General features: G+C 43.9%; 1 protein-coding gene and 1 pseudogene across 1 annotated transcript; both read left to right on the forward strand.

Annotated features, from left to right (window-relative positions):
* Positions 1 to 1,812: 1,812 nt before the first annotated feature.
* LOC147326793 (mixed lineage kinase domain-like protein) lies at positions 1,813 to 7,245 on the forward strand. The gene is made up of 2 exons (XM_086302686.1): positions 1,813 to 2,047; positions 6,212 to 7,245. Exon 2 carries the CDS (start codon positions 6,218 to 6,220, stop codon positions 6,875 to 6,877), a length of 660 nt encoding a protein of 219 aa, XP_086158812.1. The 5' UTR covers positions 1,813 to 2,047; positions 6,212 to 6,217; the 3' UTR covers positions 6,878 to 7,245.
* A 10,488-nt stretch (positions 7,246 to 17,733) lies between these two features.
* On the forward strand, positions 17,734 to 21,990 carry LOC147326794 (zinc finger protein 277-like; annotated as a pseudogene).
* Positions 21,991 to 22,622: the final 632 nt, after the last annotated feature.

Here is a 22,622-nt window from a genome sequence, read left to right on the forward strand (position 1 = left end):
TCTGATGGTTCAGTAAGGACATCTCCTGGTTTCATCTTCATGTTTCCCTCTCACCACATATCCAAACCCACACCATGACCAGCAGCTTTACAGCTGTGGCTCCAGCAAACATCAGCTGATACTAGAAATTAATATTAAATAAATTCTAACAACAGCTGATCAAGCTTGAACGTGCTGCTGTTGTTTATCCGCTGGTTTCCTCTTTCTGGCACAAAGTGGGCGATAAACAAACAACAGAGAAAAGCCGATCAGCTGATCATTGATCAGTTTCATGATTGAAGTAGAAACAGGAGAGGGAGGGGGGAGAATGAAAGAAGAAGAGGCAGCTGTGCAGCAAAGACACAGAATAACTGCAGCTTTGTCTTTTTCATTGTAGCTGAATTAAGGGACAAACTGTTCCTTTTCACCTCAATAAGAAACGCGTAATATTTTCTCTGAATACCAGACGATTCTGTTTTTTACAGGACGGTTGGCAACTCTAATAATTAATCTTATGAACAAAATAAAGTTCAACATCAGTAACATAGCACCACCCAGCTGTATAGAAACCCTGTCATGCTAGCTAGCACGCAGTACGAAAAAGTCAGCACAGCTAAAATAAACTCCACCTAAACTTGGTTCATATCTGACCCAGAGAGACTGCAGGTCATAACCTCTTACCTGAAGTTCAGTTCACACTCGGACCGGCGGCCGCCTCGGGTCTCTCCTCCTGTCTCCCCTTTCCCTCCTCCACCTGCTGCCTCCACCACTTGCTAATGTTATTGAATCTGTGGAAGCTCCGCGATGCCTCCACACGAAGTAACGAATAACCAGCATATTTAAATCCCAGTAACGAGTAACGCGTTCCTGGTTTTGGCATAATAACTAGTTACCGTGCTACTTACCACAATAATAACGTAGTTACTGTAACGCGTTACTTAATAACGCCTTAGTCCCAACACTGGTACCTTCATGATGTAAACAATGACGTGCATGCAGCGCAGGTATCGCCTCCAACTGTGCAGCCTTACTGGGTTTGCTGTGAAATATTTAAAGAGATCAAATATTTGCCGCTCACATCAAACTGGACTCTATGAACTAGAATTAGTTCAAAAACAATTGGTTAACATTTCTGTTTTTACATTTACGATTACCAACACACACCACAGAAACGTCTTTTCACAGAGGGCCACTTCCTGTGTGGATGAAGCAAACCGACAGCAGGCAGTTGTGATTCGCTGGCTGTGACTCACCTGAAGCGTTACAGGCCTCTCTGCTTGGACTGTTGGGCTGAGGCTCACCTGGGTCAGGATTGGACCGTCTGTGCTCAGAACATCGGCTCACTCTGATTCAATTCATGTCAGAACAAAACCAAGAACAGCTGGGTGGTAACTAAGTACAAAATACTTAAGCATTCCAGGTATCCGTGCTTTACTTTGAAGTATTCTGCTGATAATAAACGGGGCTAACGCAGATCGTTGTGTCTGTTGCTGTACGTCAGCACAGAGATGTTTCAGATAAATCACCTAAAAAACTCACAAGAATGAAATTGACATTCATTTTCCTCAACACCTGAGCAGCAACACTTGTGACCTCCACTGACTGGTAAATACCCAAACTCTTTACTCCTCTGCTCCTGTACGATGGGAGATTTTACCCTGGAGTCATCTTTGTTAAAACCAGCAGCAGTTTAATATTTTTAACTATGCTTTGAAAGTGTTTTCTTCAAATGGGAATTTAGAGTTGAAACGTGTTGTATTCAGCAGCCAGAGGCTAAATCCTGCCCTTCACTAACTTTAATACATTTTGACCTGCCAGGTTGTAGCTGTGGTCCGGTGCACAGAAGAGTGCACCTCTGCTGCATTTGCAATAAAAAGCTGACCAACGCAGAATGAAACTTAAAGGGAAGTTGGTGCCGGAGACAAAGAGAAACCTGTGCATGGATCTTCTCTCTTGATTTGTTGCAGGGAGGCTGCAGGGAGTCACTGAGCTCAAAGGAGTGTGTAGCTACGGCACAACAAGCAGTTTCTTTGAGCCGAATATAAAAGTGACGGAGCTTTATGTGCAGGTAAGTTGTAAGACTACGCCCGTTGTCCAGCGTGCTGTTGCCTAAATAACAAAGAAAACAATGACCCTGTCATGTCTGCGTCAGTCTTGAAAGGACAAACAGCATAATTATGCAGTTGCCACTTTAAAATAATCCTTCTTGTCAGTGGAAATTCTTTGTCATTTCCCAACGCGGACACTTGCAGCATGCTCTCATTTATGAGAAACTGGTGGAGTTTCTACGCCCAAAGATAACGATCTTTCCTCAAATGCATTCTTTTGTAAAAACAAACTCACAGTGAAGAATGTGAAGGTGGACACGTATCAGTGCCACTCTGTTAACCTGCTTAACCTGCAGTAACCGAACATTCAAGAGATTCCCCACCCCACCCCGAATGCACAGACCGAGTGGATAGCTCACAAAATGTGTCTTTTTTCACAACAAATTCTCTCTTAATGTCCATGAAAGAACTAGAAAAGCTGATCGCGTCCTTGATTGTTAACGTGAGCTTGTCCATTGCTCAAATGAGCTGAGCTTTAAATCAGCAGAAATAAAAAGCTAAGTGTTTCTTTAATACAGCAGTTAAATGTGGAATCAGCTGCTGCCACTGGGTCCAGTTTTACACGTTTGTATGAAAGTATATTTAAAGCTCCAGAAAAGTTTCATTTACCCCTAAAGATGCAAAATGCTCTTCATGCTTCGTTAGAAACTGCATTACTTATAAATGTGGAAATTATATATTTATTATTATTTATTTTTAAAAAAGGAGAACACTGAGGTCGATTAGCTCAGAACTTTGTTTTATATCTTCTCTTTGAACAAGATAGAAATTTAGGGGTAACATGGCCTTACAAACCTATTACACACAGCCTATTCAGTTCATAGGCTGTGTCTATGAACTAAAATTAGTTGAAACAATTGGTTAACATTTCTGTTTTTACGTTTGACTACGCACGTTTAGCTTCATTTCTGCAGTTCCACAATAGTATGTGTGTTTTATCCCTGGTATGAAAAATGTTCAGCTGCTGACGGGACAGAGTTCTTTGGAGTCGTGATGCAAAAACAACCTTTATCTTCACGGCGATGTCACACAGACACACTGAACACTGATTCTGAGGAATGCTTGACTTAACAAACACTGGTTGTTGCACAATCACAAAGCAGAACATGAACATATTTCAGTCTTCTTCTTCCTCCTGCTCCCTTCAGGGGGCGCCACAGCAGATCATCAGCCGCCATCTCCTCCTATCCCAGCATCCTCCTCTGTCACACCAACCCTCTGCATGTCCTCCGTCACTGCGTCCTTTGAGGTCTTCCTCTTTTCCTCCTGCCTGGCAGCTCCATCTTCATCACTCTGTCCAGTATATCCACTGTCCTTCATTCCCTGCTTGGTCATCTCTTTTCACTTCCTGTGTCATTGTCTTTTATTTTCTTATCTCTAGTCTATGTCAGAGCGCCTGTTTCCAGGCCCCGTCTGCGGTCTCCAGTTCCTTGTGCCTTTGGATTTTCTCCCTTTTGGACTTTTCACTTTTGCCCATTGGGACTTTGTTTTGTTTTCTCATTGTTTGTTAAATCTCACCTGTTTTCCACGTCTGCATTTTCACATCTCAAAGTGATATTTGAGTCAATTTCAGGGCCTGTAAAGAAGTTTAATCAGTAATTCAGCTTCTACCAGGTTCTGACTGTGAGCCTCAATTACACATACAGTCGGGGAAGATGGCCCCGCCCCTCCCTGAGCCTGGTTCTGCTGGAGGTTTCTTCCTGTTAAAAGGGAGTTTTTCCTTCCCACTGTCGCCAAAGTGCTGCTCATAGGGGGTCACATGATTGTTGGATTTTTCTCTGTATGTAGTATTGGATTGTCTACCTTAGAAGAGGAAAGCAGGTATTTGTTAGACCTTTCTCAACTTCAACACATTCTGTATACATGTTCTTCTACATGAGGTGTATATGTACAGTGGCAAGTGTTCATATTTTCTGCTTGTGAAGTTGTGTCTCATTGTTGTTTTTTAAATTCTTCAAATGCAGTCATCACTTCAAACTATTCACAGTAAATGATTTTTTGTTTCTATGGGCGGAGTCTCCAACTTTGTGATTGCAGCCTTTTCTTAGAACATAAATCTGTGTGTAATCCACCAGTTTAACGTATCCTTCCAGTTACTTTGGAAGCTCTCACACTCAGACCTCTGAGCCGAATCTGAAACTTCCTTTTTGAGAGATTTCAGGTTCAGCTCATCAGAGCTTCCAGATGAAGTTCATCCCAGTTTAATTCTGATACCACTTACAGGGACGCTTCCCCTGCTCTTTGTGATAAATCCTTAAAGTATTTTTCTGGAAAGATCTCAGCTTTAAGGGCTTCTCATCCATCTCATTCATCATCAGTTTTAGACCCAGTTCCAGCCTCTGAATGCTTGACTGTCTTCCAACAGTTTGAGCCAGTGTCTTATTCTGTTTTAAAAGATATAATTGATCATCTCAAAATCTCTGGTTCCCCGCATGATATTCTTTCTTCTTGTTTCTTTAAGGAAGCTTTACATGTTATTGGTCCTTGTATCTTATCTCTGCTGAATGCATCATTGTCATCAGGTTGTGTACCGTCTCTCTAAGCATGCTGTTGTGCAACCTATTATGAAAAAGAAAAATCTTGACCCTAATGCTCTCACTAACTACAGGCCGATCTCTAAACTCCCTTTTATTTCCAAAATATTGGAAAAGGTAGTTCTAAAACAACTTCAGGCCTTTTTAGATGCAAATGGTATTAATGACAAGTTTCAGTCTGGTTTGAAACCTCGCCCCAGCACAGAGACAGCCTTACTTAGAGTTTTTAATGATCTTCTTTTAACTGTAGATTCTGGATATTCTGTGGTCTTAGTTTTACTTGACTTGACTGCTGCTTTGGTTAACCACAACATTCTTCTATCAAGAGTGGAACATGTTGTTGGTCTCAAAGGTTTTATCTTGGTTTAAATCCTACCTCTCAGAGAGGTCGTTCTCTGTTGCTATGGGGCAACACTCCTCGGCTTCTGCCCCTATTTACTGTGGTGTGCCTCAAGGGTCCGTGCTCGGTCCTGCTCTCTTCTCTTTGTACATGTTGCCCTTGGGATTAATTTTTAGTAAATACAACATCTCCTTTCACTGTTATGCTGATGATATCCAGATTTATTCACCTTTGAAATCTGATGTGACTGCTTCTTTGCAACCTCTGTTCAACTGCTTGCATGAAGTTAAAATTTGGTTATCACATAATTTTCTTACATTGAACGAGACCGAAATCATAGTCTTTGGTAGTCACACTCCGCTAAACCAGTTAGCTGATGCCCTAGGCCCTCTCGCTAGCCATCTCTCGCCCACTGTAAGGAACCTCGGAGTGTTCCTGGAGGGCTCTTTTAAACTTGAGAAACAGGTCTCCACTGTGGTAAAAAACAGCTTTTACCAGTTGCGTCAGATATCCAAAGCAAAGCCGTTCCTTCCTTTAAAAGATCTTGAAAAGCTTATCCACGCATTTATTACATCCAGATCGGACTACTGTAACTCCCTCTACTCGGGCCTCCAACACTCCTCTCTTTGCCGGCTTCAGTTAATTCAAAATGCAGCTGCGCGTCTTTTAACAGGTACGAGAATTCATGAACACATAACTCCAATGTTAGCCAAATTACATTGGCTCCCTGTTAAATATCGCAAAGATTTTAAAATTCTTTTGTTCACTTTTAATATTCTGAATAATTTAGCGCCCAGCTATCTGAACTACTCCACTCATACAATCCCAACAGAGCAGATCGTCCAATCACAGGCTCCTAGCACAACCTAGGTCTCGAATGAAGTCGAGAGGTGACCGGGCCTTTGCATCCGTGGCACCCAGACTCTGGAATAACCTCCCTGTTCATGTTCGTACTGCCGAGTCGATCCAGTCTTTTAAATCACGTCTTAAAACTTATCTTTTTACTTTGGCTTTTGATTCTAACTAGTTGGTCTAGCTTGTTGTGTTGTTACCTATTGTTTGTTGTCCTGTTTTATTGTTTGTTTTAATTGTCTCATGCTTATACTGACTGTGAAGCACTATGGTCAACACTGTTGTTTTAATATGTGCTATATAAATAAATTTCGATTTGATTTTGATTTGAATTCAGTCTAGTTAAGTTTACTTCTCCATGGCACCGTTACAGTTCTGTTACCTTTCTTTCCTTACAGTTCACCATGGATAAGCTGGTCTCCGAACTTTTCGGCCTCTGCCCAACCATCATCGAGATGTATGACAATATGAAGGACAATGACGAACGCTGCAGGCGGATTGCTGACAGGGTCAGAGCTTTGGAGGGACTGGTTTTAACCGTCAAAGAAAGGGGATCAGGCAGAAACTCTGGCGCTGTGGAGAAAGCGCTGAAGGAACTCCACACCATCTTGAAACATGCTGAGAAACTGGTGTCAAAATTCTCAAAAAATAATCGGCTTAAGCAGTTCATGATGTCAGGCAGCATTGGAGCAAAGTTCAGCGAGGTGAACCAAAGACTCACTGAGAACTTCCAGATGCTTTCTGGAGCTCTGCAGGTTGAGCAGAGCGACATACTGCACAAGGTGTATGAAACTGTTTTAGGGCGCCCCTACACACCGCTGCCTAACCCCCCATGTCCTACGTTTTCCCCAGCAGCACCGCCTATCCCCTCTCCTCCCGTGTCTGCCGCCTACATCATGGCACCCATGCGGGCTTCGACGCCTGTTCTGGCCCAGCCTTTCTGCAAAACTACAACAGTTCGCGTTCTTGTCTCCAATAACATGCCCCCGATGCCCGTCATTAGGACCATCAGCCCTGTTTCTGTCGTCAGAACTGTTTCACCGATGGGTTTTCGGCTCTACTAGTTTGGCCAGTCGCTTTGCATGATTTGTGATCAATAATAATCCCTATTTAATCCTCATGGGCCTTCATTCCTCCTGGAAGGTCTTCTTGACTGGGAAGCTGTGAAGGTAACTTTCATTCTCGAGAAATTCTTTTGTAAAAGAAATACTACTTTTTTTCACGATTAAATAGATTTGAGAGGGATTCAAAAACAAACAATTTTAATAAAGTTTTGTGAAACAATGAAATTATTCCTTGCTGAAATGAGTGCACACATATTTATTCTCTTTCACATTGTTATGTAATTTGTGTCCTCTTGTCCTAGTGCTAAATGAATCTCTAATAAATCAAGGAGCCTATGTGTGTCTGTGTGGTTTTCATCTAATTTAACAATCGTTCATCTGATCTGCTTCAAACTGTGCAGTCTGAGGATGCAGCGTGGTGATCAACAGTCATGTCATGGTCCTGCGGCCATGACTCAGTGACTTTGTGTTTATGTTCTTTATTGTTATTATTCTCTTTATTATTCTTGGGCTGTTTTGGGATGGTTTGTGTTTTGGGATTTTAGATACTGGGTTTTGGGTTTGTGCTCCCTCTGTTGGTCCCTGGTGTTAGTGTTCCCCTGTCTCGTCAGGTTAATCAGGTCCAGCTGTGTCTCCCACCTGTGTGTGATTTCCCAGTGTCTCTTTGTGTACTTATAGTGTGTGTTTTCCTCTGCTCCTCGTCGCGTCGTCTGTGTTCATACTCTGTGAAATCCCCTGCGTGCTCTCCCTGCTGTTCTCCCTTCATGTTCAGGTTTGCCACTCCTTTGTGTAGTTTCACCCAGTTTAGTTCATCCTTAGTTCTGTTTTGCCATCTCCACTTTATGTTTGATATTGTCAATAAATCGCCTTCACATCTGAGTAAGTGCTGAATTTGAGTCCTCCTTTCCACTCTTCACACGGCCGCTGCCCCGGACCGTGACAAGTCATTGGCTAATAACGTAGCACTACACCCTCTCGTCCAATCGCATAAGCCCATGAAATGTCCCCTGGCTTCACGGACAGGGTTTACGTTGGAATAAGTTGGACAAATCTTTTAAAAGTTGCCAAGAAATATCTCCCACTAATGTTTCTGTCGCATCGGTGAGCTGAAACGCCAAACTAGTCGGATCGAGTGTTCAGCTGTTGCAGAGAAACACTGAGCCGGATGAAAAACCTTTCCTGCGTTTCTGTTTTCTTCTTCTTTTCTGGAATTAAAATTCACAGTGAAAACACCACAAAGATCAAGAATAATACATTCGTAGGACTTTTATACTTTTACACATCACATATAAATCAAGTTGAAGAATGAAGCACATCATGAGCTAGTTAATTATAATAATCTCAAATATTTTAAACTTTGTGATTTCAGAGGTTTAACAAAGTTTCCTATAATGTGTGGTCTGATCTTCATTGCAGGACACAGTAGAACGTGTTATTTTCTTGGGCTGAATTTGATGCCACTCCTTTCTGTGTCTCCTCCAGTGTCTCCTCCTGCTCTGCTAATTTTGCCTCCAGCTTGGACATTTTTTTCTCGTTTATCCAGCTTCATCTCCCGATCGATGTGTAGAGCCCCAGACAGCGATATGTAGTCATCAGTGAGGCTCTTGTTCAGATTTTCAAACTCTTCCACATCTGATTCATCTTGTGAGCCTCTGTGAATTTGATGTTCAGTAGTTCAGCTTTCTGCAAAGTCTCTAGGAAATTCTCCAGAGCTTTTTTCACATCAGACAGCTGAACTTCCTTCCTCTGGTCGAGGAAAAACACCAGTTTCCACAGAGCTTCAAGTCTTTTCACGACGAGGGGAGCCTGGATCTCCAACTTCCTAACTGGCAGACCACAGGCAGTAAGGATGGGCGGACATGTCTCAGCCTCCACCACTCTCAGCACTGGAGCCCCCCAGGGGTGTGTTCTGAGCCCCCTGCTGTACTCTTTGTACACATATGACTGTGTGGCCACTACCAGCTCCACCACCATCATCAAGTTTGCTGACGACACCGTCGTGGTGGGCCTGATCTCTGATAACAACGAGACGGCCTACCTGAAGGAGATTAGGAATCTGGAGAACTGGTGCCAGAGGAACAACCTCCTTCTAAACGTCAGTAAGACAAAGGAGCTGATAGTGGACTTCAGCACTAAGCAGGAGAGGAACTACCAGACCCCCGTCATCAACGAGTGCCCAGTGGAGAGAGTGGACAGCTTCAAATACCTCGGAGTTCACATCACGCAGGACCTGTCATGGTCCTGTCACATCAACACCGTGGTGAAAAAGGCCCGACAGCGTCTCTACCACCTCAGACGCTTGAGAGACTTCCAACTGCCCTCCAAGGTGCTCAGGAACTTTTACTCCTGCACCATAGAGAGCATCCTGACGGGAAACATCTTAACCTGGTTCGGGAACAGCACCATGCAGGACAGACGAGCTCTACAGAGGGTTGTGCGGTCAGCTGAGCGCACCATCCGCTCCGAGCTCCCTGACCTGCACTCAATCTACAGCAGGCGGTGCCGGACCAAGGCCAGGAAGATCGTGAAGGACCTCAGCCATCCCAACAACAGACTGTTCTCTCTGTTGAGGTCAGGAAAGCGATTCCGCTCCCTGAAGACCAACACAGAGAGACTGAGGAGGAGCTTCTTCCCGCAGGCGATACGGTCTCTCAATCACACCACCACACAGTACTGACCCACACATATGGTTCTTACACACACACTGGACTTTCTGGACTTTGTTTTCACTTCATTACTTAAATCACGCTGCTGTTATTGTGTATATGCTGCTGTTATTGTGCATATATTTATTTATATTTCTTCATACATTCTTATATAGTTCTATATTGTGTATTTTGTTGTACAGTTATTTTATTTTCAACTTTAATTTATATATTTTATCTTATTCTTCCCAGTTAAATTTACCCTTCATTCTAATTTGTGTTGTACAGTTATTTCATTTTTAACCTTAATTTATATTTTATTCCTTCCTAGTTAAATTTACCCTTTTTAATTTTTCATATTTATTTCCTATCTTATTCATAGCCTTTTCCTTTTTTGTTTTCTTTAGGTCACGAGCAGTTGTCCAAGCATTTCACTACATATCGTACTGTGTATGACTGTGTACGTGACAAATAAAATTTGAATTTGAATTTGAATTTGCTGGACATTATCCTTCATCTTCTCAATCGTTCTGTGAACATCCTTGAATGTCGTCATTATTTCCTTGTTCAGCTGAAGAGACATGTGCCAGGGAACAAAATGTTTTTATTCAGCCCTCAATGAGTCACATTCAAATTATAATGACTAGGATTGCTAAATCTCTGAACCTCACGTTGAGCGCACATGGACTCCTCAGCGACCACTTTCACAAAGAAAACAGTTTCCTGCTCTGCTTTTGAACGTCTGGTGTCCTGGTGCAGCCACAACAACCTGGTGCTGAATGCCCAGAAGACAGTGGAGATTATTGTGGACTTCAGGAAGCACACAGCTCCACTCCCCCCCATCATCCTGACTGACACCCCCATCACCTCTGTGGACTCATTCCGCTTCCTGGGTACCACCATCACTCAGGACCTGAAGTGGGAGCCCACCATCACCTCCGTCATCAAGAAAGCCCAGCAGAGGATGTACTTCCTGAGGCAGCTGAAGAAATTCAACCTGCCAACACGGACGATGATGCAGTTCTACACCGCAATCATCGAGTCCATCCTCACCTCCTCCATCACCGTGTGGTACGCTGGAGCCACTATCAGGGACAAACAGAGACTGCAGCGTGTTGTGCGCTCTGCTGAGAAGGTGATTGGCTGTCACTCTAAAAAGTAATTAATGGGATCTTTAGTCATTACTTACATATATATGTTGTTGTGAAATGAAAAATCAAGTTCATAAATACTGTTAGACTTCCTAATTAAAATTTTTATTTTATTGAGTTCGGGTGACACATAAATTATGCCTCTTTACTCAATATATAATTGTGATTTGTCTGAATTTAAAATCTTCTTTTAATCAAAAAACAATATAATTTTAAGTTCTGTCGATGTAAAATACAACTTGATGACGTGTAAACAGCTCACAGTTCCCTTCTTCTACACAAGCGGACATATTCAACAGCACATGTTCAAGGTTTATCAAGAGCTGTGTTCATCGCGAACGGTGAGTAATTTTATGCGAAATTACACATATCTGCAGTCGCTCTGGATTTTGTTAGTTTACTTTAAAACAACGACGTAACATACATAACATACATCTTAGCTTGCCCCCGCGTTTGTGTGAAAGGCTAGAAGACCTTCAGTCTAGATCGAGAAGGAGAAGGAGAAGAGGGCAGTTCGGTAATGAGCTTTGTTGAAAATGTGATCAGAAGAGAGAGGCTAATACCTGATGGCACTGACCCACAAATACAACGGGCTCACCGATCCCTCGGTCCTAAGCCAGGTGCTGATGCCGCTCTCCGTTCCATTGTCGTCTGTTTTCTTCCGTTCAAAACAAAGGAAACCGTCCTCAGAAACGCATGGCAGAAGAAGATCCTCGTCAAAGACAAACCCATCGATTTTGACCATGATTATACTGCCACGGTAGTACAACAGCGCCGTGCACATAGAGAAGTGAAAAGCGCACTTAAACAAAAGGGCATACGATTCCAATTCTCTCCAGGGTTTAATTAGAGCCCCCGGGCTCGGTGTGAATAATGCAGCACCTGAGCGCACCTGAGCGGCCTGCTCGAGCAGAACGAGGAGCCGCAGGGAGGCCGAGAGAGCACCACCTCCAGAGGGAGAGAGAGGGTGGTGAAAGGGTTTGAAAGAGTAACATCATAACATCTGAAGGTTTTCATGTCACTCTAATGATGTCCTGACAGAACCACGAGGGGCATCAGAAACATCTGTGTCACACCTGTCCATCACTACATCTGTGTTAGTGACACTGCTGGAAGAATCCAGATTGCTTTGATTATTGTTTCCTTCCATTTTGTTTGCACTAACACTGCAAGCATCAGACTAAATCATACTTAGTATGTATGACCCCACAGTACCATATCACCCTATTAGAGCACTTCGCTCTCGCTCTGCAGGCCTACTTGTTGTTCCTAGAGTATTTAACAGTAGAATGGGAGGCAGAGCCTTCAGTTTTCAGGCCCCTCTTCTGTGGAACCAGCTTCCAGTTTGGATTCAGGAGACAGACGCTATCTCTACTTTCAAGATTAGGCTTCAAACTTTCCTTTTTGCTAAAGCATATAGTTAGGGCTGGACCAGGTGACCCTGAATCCTCCCTTAGTTATGCTGCAATAGACGTAGGCTGCCGGGGATTCCCATGATGCATTGAGTTTTTCTTCTTCACTCACTATGTATTAACAGACCTCTCTACACTGAATCATATCTGTTATTAACCTCTGTCTCTCTTCCACAGCATGTCTTTATCCTGTCTTCCTTCTCTCACCCCAACCAATCACAGCAGATTGCCCCGCCCCTCCCTGAGCCTGGTTCTGCCGGAGGTTTCTTCCTGTTAAAAGGGAGTTTTTCCTTCCCACTGTCGCCAAAGTGCTGCTCACATGTCATTGTTGGAGTTTCTCTTTTGTCTCTTTATTATCATAAGGTTCTTACTCTACAATATAAAGTACCTGGAGGCAACTGTTGTTGTTTTTGCTGTATAAATAAAAGTGAACTGAGTTGAATGTAATTTGGTTGAACAGGAAATTCACATCATGGATCTGGAGCAGCTGTGTGATGATGTCATGTCAACATGGACCAAAACCTCTGAGGGATGTTTCCAGAAACTTTTTAAATTTGTGCCACAAATGACTAAAGCAGAAGAGAGCTCAGACTCAGCTTCACTGTCATTCAGCCATTTGACATGATATGAATGAAAAACAGATTCTCTGTCCAGGACCTGGGTCTGAGCGACCCAGGGTCCATGAGCATTTATGACTCTTGTTATATGATATGTGTTTGTTTCTGCATTGTGCTGCTGTTCCTGTGTCTATGATGTTGGAGACCTCACCTGCTCAACCGCCTGCCATAACCACGCCACCATCACTTTACCTACCTGTTGCTGCTGCATCACCGTCCAATCTACCCCCAGTGGCTGCTACACCACCATCATTTCCACTGCCTGCAGCTGCCACACCAGCACGGCCTGCGTGTCACAAACCACCTGCAGTGCTTCGCCATGGGCCATCGGAGCTCTTACGTGGCTGGACCTACTACAAGGCTGTCATCAGATCACTGGCCGGCCACCAGAACTGCTATGCCACAGCTGCCAGACCTGTGGCAGGCCGCTCGAGCTGTTTTCCTGCCGTCACCGTCCATCGGGCCAGCTGCCAAAACTGTGGCAGAACTGTGGTTGATTTTTTCAGTTTTTTGGGGACTGTTTTGACAGCGCTGCTGGACGTGCGGTCGGACTTTGAAACCGTTGGGATTAGGGGCTCTGTTTGCTAGAGGATTTTGTTTTTGCACGGAGAGTGCGGAGACTCGGGAGCAGAGTACAGACACTTGGGAGAAGGCGTGACACGGGAGTCGTGGGAGCGCACTGGAGATTTGTTGTGTGTTACATTTACTTCACTGTAAATCAACGCACTGTTTACTGCACAGAGTCCAGCATTTAGGTCCTTTCTCCCCCACAGTCTGCCACACAGACCGTGACATTCTCAGGTCTCAGTATTGCAGCATGCTACCAAACAACGAGTAAAACATTACAAATAACTACAATTAATAGAACAAGAAATTCTCAAAAATAAGTACTGAAATATGCAAAAACGTAAATAACAATCACAAATATATAATATTTATATTTGGTTCTTCTTTATTTTAATGACTATTTACAGATTTTCACTGGAGGCATCAAAACTATGGATGAACACATGGAATTAAACCCTCGGCCTTCTCTCAGCGAGCTTCATGCTGTAGTCACCTGACATGGTTTCACTTCACAGGTGTGTTAACTCCAAAGCTGGAATCCTGGAATTTCTTGCCTTCTGAATCTGGTTGGGACTAGAAGTCAGGGTGGCACGCAGTAGGGCTGCACGATATTAGGAAACCCTGCGATGTGCGATAACTGCGATCAATATTGCGATAACGATATGACTTGCGATAAAATAAATAGCAAAACAAACAAAAAACCCCGAATACATAATTTCCGTTTTACTGCAACAGTTTTATTTAAAGAAAGCTGCTGTATTAGCAGTGTAACAACAAAGTGCACTTTAACATTGAAACATTGCCCCCATAAAAATTTTTGGGTCTTCTTTAAGGTCCCAGCTGGCCAGCACCTCACGTAATACACGGGCTATATTTTCACTAGTGTGAGAGTTTGGAAAACACACAGTCTCTAGACACCGTGTTTTCAGTTCAAAGTCTTCGGTGAGGAAGAGCACTGTGAAACTCATATATGGCTCTGTTGTACGACTTGATCATAGGTCTGTAGCGTAGTTTTCAGCTTGGCTCAGTTCAAATGTGACGGTCTTGTGTAGGGCTGGGTATCGTCCATGATTTCTAGAATGGATTTGAATCCGATTCACAAGGTCCTGAATCGATTCGATACACGATTCGATTCAATTTGATTCGATTCGATTTAAATCTGGGAAATTTTGCCTCAGTCAGATTATAATTCAGATCAGTACATTTACATATTTTTGTATCTATAAAAAGGAAGCTGACACACGCAAGACTTTATCACAGGTGTGAGCATCACAGCAGAGGCCTTTGTGTCAAAGTAGCTGAAGATAAAACACAGAAACACATGAAGGTGGTTTTCCTGGCCTGGATTTTATAAAAATATTCTGCAGTACATCAAAAACGAAAGAAAACCATTAACCAGCTTATGAACATTGCCTCTGAAGTTACAGCGGTTTTATTAGAGACAGCGTTTTGCATAATTTTAAAAAGTTTACATTTGTTCAGAAGCCTATTGAACGGCAGAAATTAGGTTTTCTCTTTGGAAGTAAGTAAAAAAAACATCGGCCGACAGCCTGTAAACAACAGTAGACTTGTGCGTAACAACCAAGCAAATAATGCAGAAAACAGATTTCGGGGACAGACGGGAAACTGTTCTTGAAGTACAGAGAGAGAGAGAGAGCTGTGCATGAAGTGTGATTTTATCCTGGTGGAAGCAAAACAGCAACAGTCAGAGTGAATCCATGACGATGTTTATGTTAAGCGTTTGGATCTTCTTTTGCTGCTGGTTCGGTCAATATTGTTTGGAGAGAGATCAAACTAACAGCTTTAGAATCTGTGCAAAAACGGCGTGAACACAAAGCGCGGACCCGCCGAAACATCAGAATCAGCGAGCTGTCGGCTTTCAGCCCCGAGCGTGTCCGTGCCGTCGGGTGAGAAAGTCACATCTCACTGATCCTGATCCGTCGGCGCTTTGTGTTTACGTCTCTGTGCAGAATCTGTGTTCCTGCTCTCATTCACTGTTTTAAATGTTTGGTGGTTGTCAAAATTTTGTGAAGTTTCACCTGAGATTCTGGAATTTCAGGCAAAATACATTTATATTAAAAAAATCAATTCAGGATTTTAATGAATCGATATCACGTTATCCAAGCCAGAATCGATATTAATCGATGAATCGATTATTAAAACCCACCCTAGTCTTGCGGCATGTTTCGTACATTTGTGGAATGGCGACATGGGAAAAGTAGTTCCCTGAGGGGATGCGGTATCTCCGGTCCACTTTATGTATCAGACTGGTGAAGCCGCCTCTGCTAACTGTATTTATAGGCATCATGTCTTTGTCAAAAAATGTGTAATGGCCTCTGTTATTTCTTTGTAGCGCTTCCACGTTTTCTCATAAGGAGTTCCACTTTAAAAACTCGGATACAGAGACGGCCGTTGGACTGCGGCGCTCTTTGTCTTAACATTAGCAACATTAGCTAGCCCTGTCTTTCTGGAACTCTTCAAACTGTTCTCTGTGGTCATGTTGAAGATGATGGTGGAGTCGTGTTTCCTCTGGTGGTTGCCACGAGTGTTCGGCAAGTTTTGCAGAGCACCTGTGTTTGGAGAACGTCGTCTTTACCAAATCCAAAGTACCTCCAAATAAGCGAGGTACTATTTTTTAGCCACGAGTTCATAGTCAGTAGCGTTCTCGTCATGCGTCTCGCTCTCAGCCATTACAACTCCGACTCGTCGCTGCAGCGTTGTTCGCTCCCCACCTACATAGGAGGCGGGCCTCTAATCCATTTGATTGGTTAATGCCGTGAAGGGCTCTGTTCGACTGGTCAAATGTGTAAAGGGGTTTCTTTGATTGGCAAATTCTTTAAAGCACGTGCGTAAACATTTTAAGGTACCCAATTATCGCGGTTTGCGCCGTCTTTTGCAATGGGCCCATCGCACAGGCTGATATTGCGATGACAATAAATTTTTTATTTATTGTGCAGGCCTAGTACACAGCTGACAGCTCTATTTGACAACTGTTAGAATTCATATTATGGCAAGAACCAATCAGCGAAGGAAACAACAGTCTGTCATTTCTTTAAGAACTGAAGGTCAGTCAATCCAGGAAATTGCAAAAACTTCACAAAAACCATAAAGCGCTACAAAGAAACTGGCTCACACGAGGACCATCCCAGGAAAGCAAGAGCCAGAGTCCCCTCTGCTGCTGAGGATACATTCATCCACCAGCCTCAGAAATCACAAGTTAACAGCTACTCAGATCAGAGCGCAGATAAATGCCACATAGAGCTCCAGTAACAGACACACTCTACATCAGCTGTTCAGAGGAGACTGTGTGAATCAGGCCTTTATGGTCAAATAGCAAGCAGAGGAGATTAGTTTGGGCCAAGAAACACAGGGAATGGACATTAGACCATCTGTGCTTTGGTGTGATGAGTCCAAATCTGAGATCTTTGGTTCCACAAAGGTGAACGATGGTCTCTACATGCATGGTTCCCACCATGAAGCATGGAGAAGGAGTGTCTGGTAGTGTGTGCGCCAGTGAACATGAACTTTTAAAACTCAAAATATTTTTTTATATACTGGTTAAAAGTGTTTGTGAAATACTTTGTTCTTTATGCTGGACTAACAAACTGCAGTCACAAAGACTGACTGTGAGCACTTTTCGGTGATTACAGAGTCATAATAACGTGTCATATATGAGATTATCACCATGGCATGACATCACATCATGTATGTATTTGCAATATTTAAAAAAAACAGCTGACAGTGTGTTTTCATATTTTCATTCTGTGCTTAAAGGGAGAAAGGTTTATTATTTCTGCAGTATTGCTGTCATTGCTTTTATCTATAGTTTTTTTTTGTTGTTGAGAATAACAGAGTGAGTCAGACTGCAGGATGAACACTGAGCTGTTTGTGCCCCCCAGTGGTCTTTGACCACAACGTGCTTCCAGTGAATTCCCGAATCCAAGCTGTGTGTCATCAGCAGCCACTCCACCTTAAAACTGACTTCACGTATAAAACTTGGGTCATTTATTTAAGAATTTGCACCATATCCAGCCTTCTTGTGCCCCCCTGTACAGAAACTCAAATGTTATTTTCAGACTTTTATTTTAGGGAGCCTTACACCTGTACACATGGTACGCATTCACAAATAACGTTTCATTTAAAAATTTGTAATAGAGGGGAGGACACATATGCTAATGTAATGTTAATAAATGGGGATTTATGAACACTAAACTTTCATGTTCAGAGAACACTCTCAGGTATATCTTGAGGATCTGAGTGTTCATGTGATTTATATGCTTTGCTATATATATGCAACAACGTCCAACGTTACATGTTAGTCAACTTCATTCACATTAATTAACCTTCAGCTATCGAAACTTAAGTTTTTATATTTCCTTGAACCACTTGAATGCACCTTTTCTAATTCGTGTTTTACCGGGGGTCCGCGAAGGCGCTTCGTTGGCATTTTACGGCCTCCGATTGGTTTGGTTTGTGTTATTTGCACCACGTGACACCAGACATGGCCGCCAGCGAGCCGAGTAAAGACGGTAAGTGTGACTTTTTAAACGTGTCCGCGGCTTTAATGCTGATATCTGGTGGTCTGCGTGCAAAGGTTTGGGTGTCGGTGACTCTCCGAGTCTGTGGGAATCCACAATCAGCAGAAAAAAGGCTAAAAAAAAATCAGAAAAGCAGGCGGGAACCCGCCCGGCTAAGCTAGCAGGCTAGGAAATAGCTGGGCTGCTAACTGTGATTATACAGCAATCTCTATATTCAGTCAGTACTCAGTCTGACAGCTGTGAAGTTTATTCAGGATTTAACAGCGTGTAAAGTCTGAGTTCGATTAATGAGTTATTTAATTCATTAATTTATTTATTTTTTTACTTTTAGATCATAGTTTTGTCCCCACGGGTGATGAAAATAATTGTATACAGACAGATTTTTGTAGATCAGAGGGAAATGCTTCTTCATGCCAGGCTGTACATTCTCGCTTCCGCTTGGTTTTGACTCACCTGGTCTGGAGTAGAGTGTGTGTGGTATATAAGGTGTAGTCTCTCTTCTGCTTTCTCAGGTAAGGACAGCATTCTGGAGCCGCTGTGTTTCCCCGATCAGCCGGCTGACATCTCCAGCTCTCCCGGTGTTCAATGTCCCGGCTCCGAGCCGCTGGTCTGCCTGTTCTGCTCTGAGTCCGTCCCACCGCCGCGGAAAGACGTCCTCCTCAGACACCTGCTGATGGAGCACAAGCTTGTCATCGCCGACGTCAAACTCATCGCAGACGTCCCAAAGTACGAGCCACACATGCTCCGGCTCACTCGTTTAACTCTCGGGAACACGTTTGGATGTTTTTAGCATTTGGAACTCGATCATTTCACCAAAGACTTCCTGTAATTATTTGGGGTGATGGGGGGAAACCCTTACCTTACAAGTATAAATATATACAACAAGTCCAGCATGTCCACGCCTGTTAGTGTGCTGCTTTTATGAACCGTGACGAAGTGTTTCTGTGCGCCGGTAAACCTGGCTGTGAGTCGGTTTTTACTGACGAGTTTCCTCCATCAGGTACTTGCTGTACTGGAAGGGCAGATTCCTCGAGCAGCCGCTCACAGATTTCTGCAGCGTCATCAAAACCAACTCCACGGGCCCAGTCGGTGAGTTCACTCAAACCCACAGAGGACCTGACCTTTCAAAGTGAACCACGTACACTTCCTCCAGCTCTGATTAATGACTCATTAAAAACTCTTCTTCCTCGCTGACCTGACAGAGAAGCAGGAGGACTACTTCCTGCTGTGTGACGTCCTTCCAGAAGACAGAGTCCTCCGAGAGAAGCTGCAGCAGAAACGACTGGTGAGGAGACGTGACACTCGGAGCATCCTGAGTGAATCTTGTGCTGCTGGAAGTTTCGTTTCTTTTAAACTTTATTTTGAGGCAAAGTCTGAAAATCAGGAAAAATCAGAAAAATTGCAGATTTGAGTGATTTGACACGCTTTGTGTCGTTGTAACCTCTGCACTTTAAATATCTGAGCACTCTGAGGTAGTTTTCTGAAGAATTCCTCTGAGCTCTTCTTCTGTGCTCCCACAGGAGGAGGTCCTGGAGCAGCAGCAGAAGGAGCGAGACGACAGCAGCTTCCATCGTCTCTGCATGTTCTGCAGCGAAGAGTTCACGGGAAACGGGTAACGCGCCGCGGGATTCCCATCAGTCCTGGAAACCTCACGTGTGTTAGATTAAAGCAGACAGAAGGTAGAGCTTCCTGAAATCATGTGACTAAAAGCTTCTTTGCTTCCTGTAGTCATCTCTTATGTCAGCCTGGATGCAAAAGTTTCAATCAAGTCCACTTCCTAGTCCTCCTCTGATCCTGTGTAAATGTCTGCTCGTGTCATCTCTGTATCGTCCGCAGTGATTGGTCGGACTGGCAGGCTCATCCGGTCTCTGCAGTGTGTCTGTTCTGTGATCACCAATCGGAGACGTTGGAGCAGATCTACGCGCATATGAAGGTACGGGAACGTAGAAGTTTCAGAGAAGGAAAATATCGTTTTCTGCTTTTCATCCCTGAAACGATTCTGCAAAGGCTTCTGGGAGAACGGAGACAGTGCACACTAACAGGAAACGATCTGCTTCCTGAGGTCTCTGCAAACATATGAATCCATCGTTCGCACAAAACATGGATTTTACTCAGAAAGTGCCCTCACACACAGACGGACCGAAGCTGAAGAGCTTTTAAAATGAAGCGCCTTTTATTTTGAAAAGTTTCCAAATAAATACATGATTGTCAAACCTTTAACGAGCAAATAAAAATGTTTCCTCGTTGTTGGGTCTGTGTTTCCACAGGCCCCGCTAGTTTAGAGACTTATTCATCATGAAGGAAACAAGACATAACAGAACATCTTCAACCGGTTTTTCACTCGCTAACGAGGGAAGTCTTTGGTCAAGAACCAGCTCTTGGAGCCCACGCCCCTGTCCTGTCTCAGGCCCGAAGTCCTTCAAAGAGCAGCTTCCCCCGTAGCTATTTATTGACATGGCAGTTACAATACACAATACAACACAAGCACCTCCCACGTAAAACCCCCCAATGGTTCTGAGACGTGTGTGTGTGTGTGTGTGTGTGTGTGTGTGTGTGTGTGTGTATCATAAAAGCAGGAAGCTCACAACAGATCTGTCAGGATGCATCTGCAATAAAAGCTCCCCCAGCACAGAGTGGCTGGAGAGGTCAGAGACAAAGGAACGTCTTGATCCTATAGGTTGAACTCAGACCGTACAAATTTAAGAAACACGATGACAACATTCAACAATTAGACTTAACACTCGTGAACAATAAATAAATCTAGGATTGGACGTCGACTGCAGTCCGATTTTGTCGTTGATTAAACGTTCTGGTTTAAAGTCAGAACCAGTTTCCCAAACGTGACTCTAAGTTTGTGCTCACGAGTGACGAGTTTACCTGAGAGGCAGAAAAGTTTCTCTCTGCTTTCTGGTTTTGTTATTTATGAAGTCTGTAACGGGCGTCGCGTGCGTGACCCTGACATCTTTCTGTTTTGTGTTTGCAGGAGGCTCACGGCTTCGACCTCCACCTCCTTAAGACCGAGCTCAGTGGGTGAAATCGCCGTGGTAATTCGAGCGCAGTTTGCTTCTATTTCTTCCTTCTGAGTGTTTCTAATGTTCTGTCCTCCCTCAGACCTCAAGTTCTACCAGCAGGTCAAACTGGTGAACTTCATCCGGCGGCAGATCCATCAGAGCCGCTGCTACGGCTGCACGCGGATGTTCGACTGCCGGGCGGACGCCCTGCGTCACATCGCGGCTGAAGGTCACGTGATGAAACTGCCAGAGATGTCCGCCTGGGACCAGCCGCAGTAGGTTTAAGGAAGCGCCTGCAGAATTAACCAATGAGAGCGCGGGCTTTAAAGCTGGCGTACAGCTGCTGATGAACGTGGTCAACGCCACAGATGTTTACACTTCATTTGGAGTATTTTTATCAGCTGAGGAAAATGGCGTCCTTTTTGGGACTAATTTGAGCCTGAGCACTAAACGTCGTCTCGCTCCGCAGGTATTACTTCCCCACGTACGAGAACGACGCTCTCCTGTGCACGCTCTCTGACAGCGAGGAAGGCGACGGTGACGAGGAGCATCGCGGCGAGGAGATCCCGGTCATCGCGGAGGACATCTCTAACCTGAGAGCGCTGAAACAGTCCAGTGTCCTCAAGCAGCTGCTGAAGGAGCGAGGAGGCAGCAGCTAGGACCACAGACGGACACGTGTCATACGTTTGACTCAAAGGCGTCTCTGACGTCGGCTGAGCTCAGCTCATGGTGACCACATCCCACATGGCTGGAACGCAGCGGCACGGGTTTGAGTCCGGCCCTTTCCCTCTCAACTATTTCCTGTACGTCTCTACTTAGTAAAGATAAGAAAGGCAAAAGAAGAGTCCTCTCCACAGCTGGACACGCGGACGCCATGATGTCCGCTGAAACGTAATTGCTCTGCCTCGTGCAATGAAGCTGAAACATGCGTTTTCTTGAATGTGAATTTTAGTACTCGAGTAAAAATGATTTTCTTTTGTAACTTGTAACTGAGCTGGATTCAGTGCTGTGGTGGACGAGCTCATCGTCAAGATGAGACGAGAGACTCTTTATTGTCATTGCACAGTCACACTTAGAACAACAGCACTACACAATTGCAAACTGTCCCGCGTCGGCACTACGCACAACACAAACAACACAACACAGGAACTTAATAAATGAAAAGAATGAGTGTATGTTTTACTGCACATTGTTATTATTATTGTTGTTGTTGTCCCCTCAGAAAGCCCAGGGACGTCTCGTGCCTGAAACATCTGTCCTATTTGGTGTTTCTGTTGTTTTTCTGCATCGCTTTGCTGAGCGACACCTGCCGTATGGTGGAGCCGAACTGCAGCGCTCAGAGTTTTCACCGCGTCCTTCGCGTCCAGGCTCACGTTCACGAACATGCAGCACTGAGGAGAGAAACGAGAGGTCGCTGCAGGAACTCACTGCTGTCAAACTTCCTGTTTTATCCTCATTTCGTACTCTGGCAGGCTGTAGGACATTTTGGACAATCTATAATCTTCTAACACAAAAACATACAAGTGTTCACTGAAGTAAACACACAGAGCAGTAGCAGATTTTTTTAAGTGTTTTATTTATTTTCATTTGCTGCTAACTGCCTTGTTTTCATTTGTAGTTTTTGTAGTAGGAAGAACTACAAAATCTACAAATAAACAAAGAGCAGTTAGCAAATGTAGTGCTCTCCACTATGTGAAGCCCTCACATGAATTTTTAGATTTTTCAGTTCAAGCCAATTAAATGAAATCCAAAAATTCAGCCCCAACAATCAAATGATCCCCTATGAGCAAGCACTCTGGCAACG

Source organism: Aulonocara sp. 'chitande type north' Nkhata Bay, linkage group LG7 (assembly GCF_057382095.1).
Source record: "Aulonocara sp. 'chitande type north' Nkhata Bay isolate Kocher_YH1m ecotype deep benthic linkage group LG7, A_spYH_male_GT1.1, whole genome shotgun sequence".
NCBI classification, from domain to species: domain Eukaryota; kingdom Metazoa; phylum Chordata; class Actinopteri; order Cichliformes; family Cichlidae; genus Aulonocara; species Aulonocara sp. 'chitande type north' Nkhata Bay.

Bases quoted from the DNA above. Each gene is read 5' to 3' on its own strand.
- LOC147326793 (XM_086302686.1), top strand. From the start codon at position 6,218: ATGGATAAGCTGGTCTCCGAACTTTTCGGCCTCTGCCCAACCATCATC.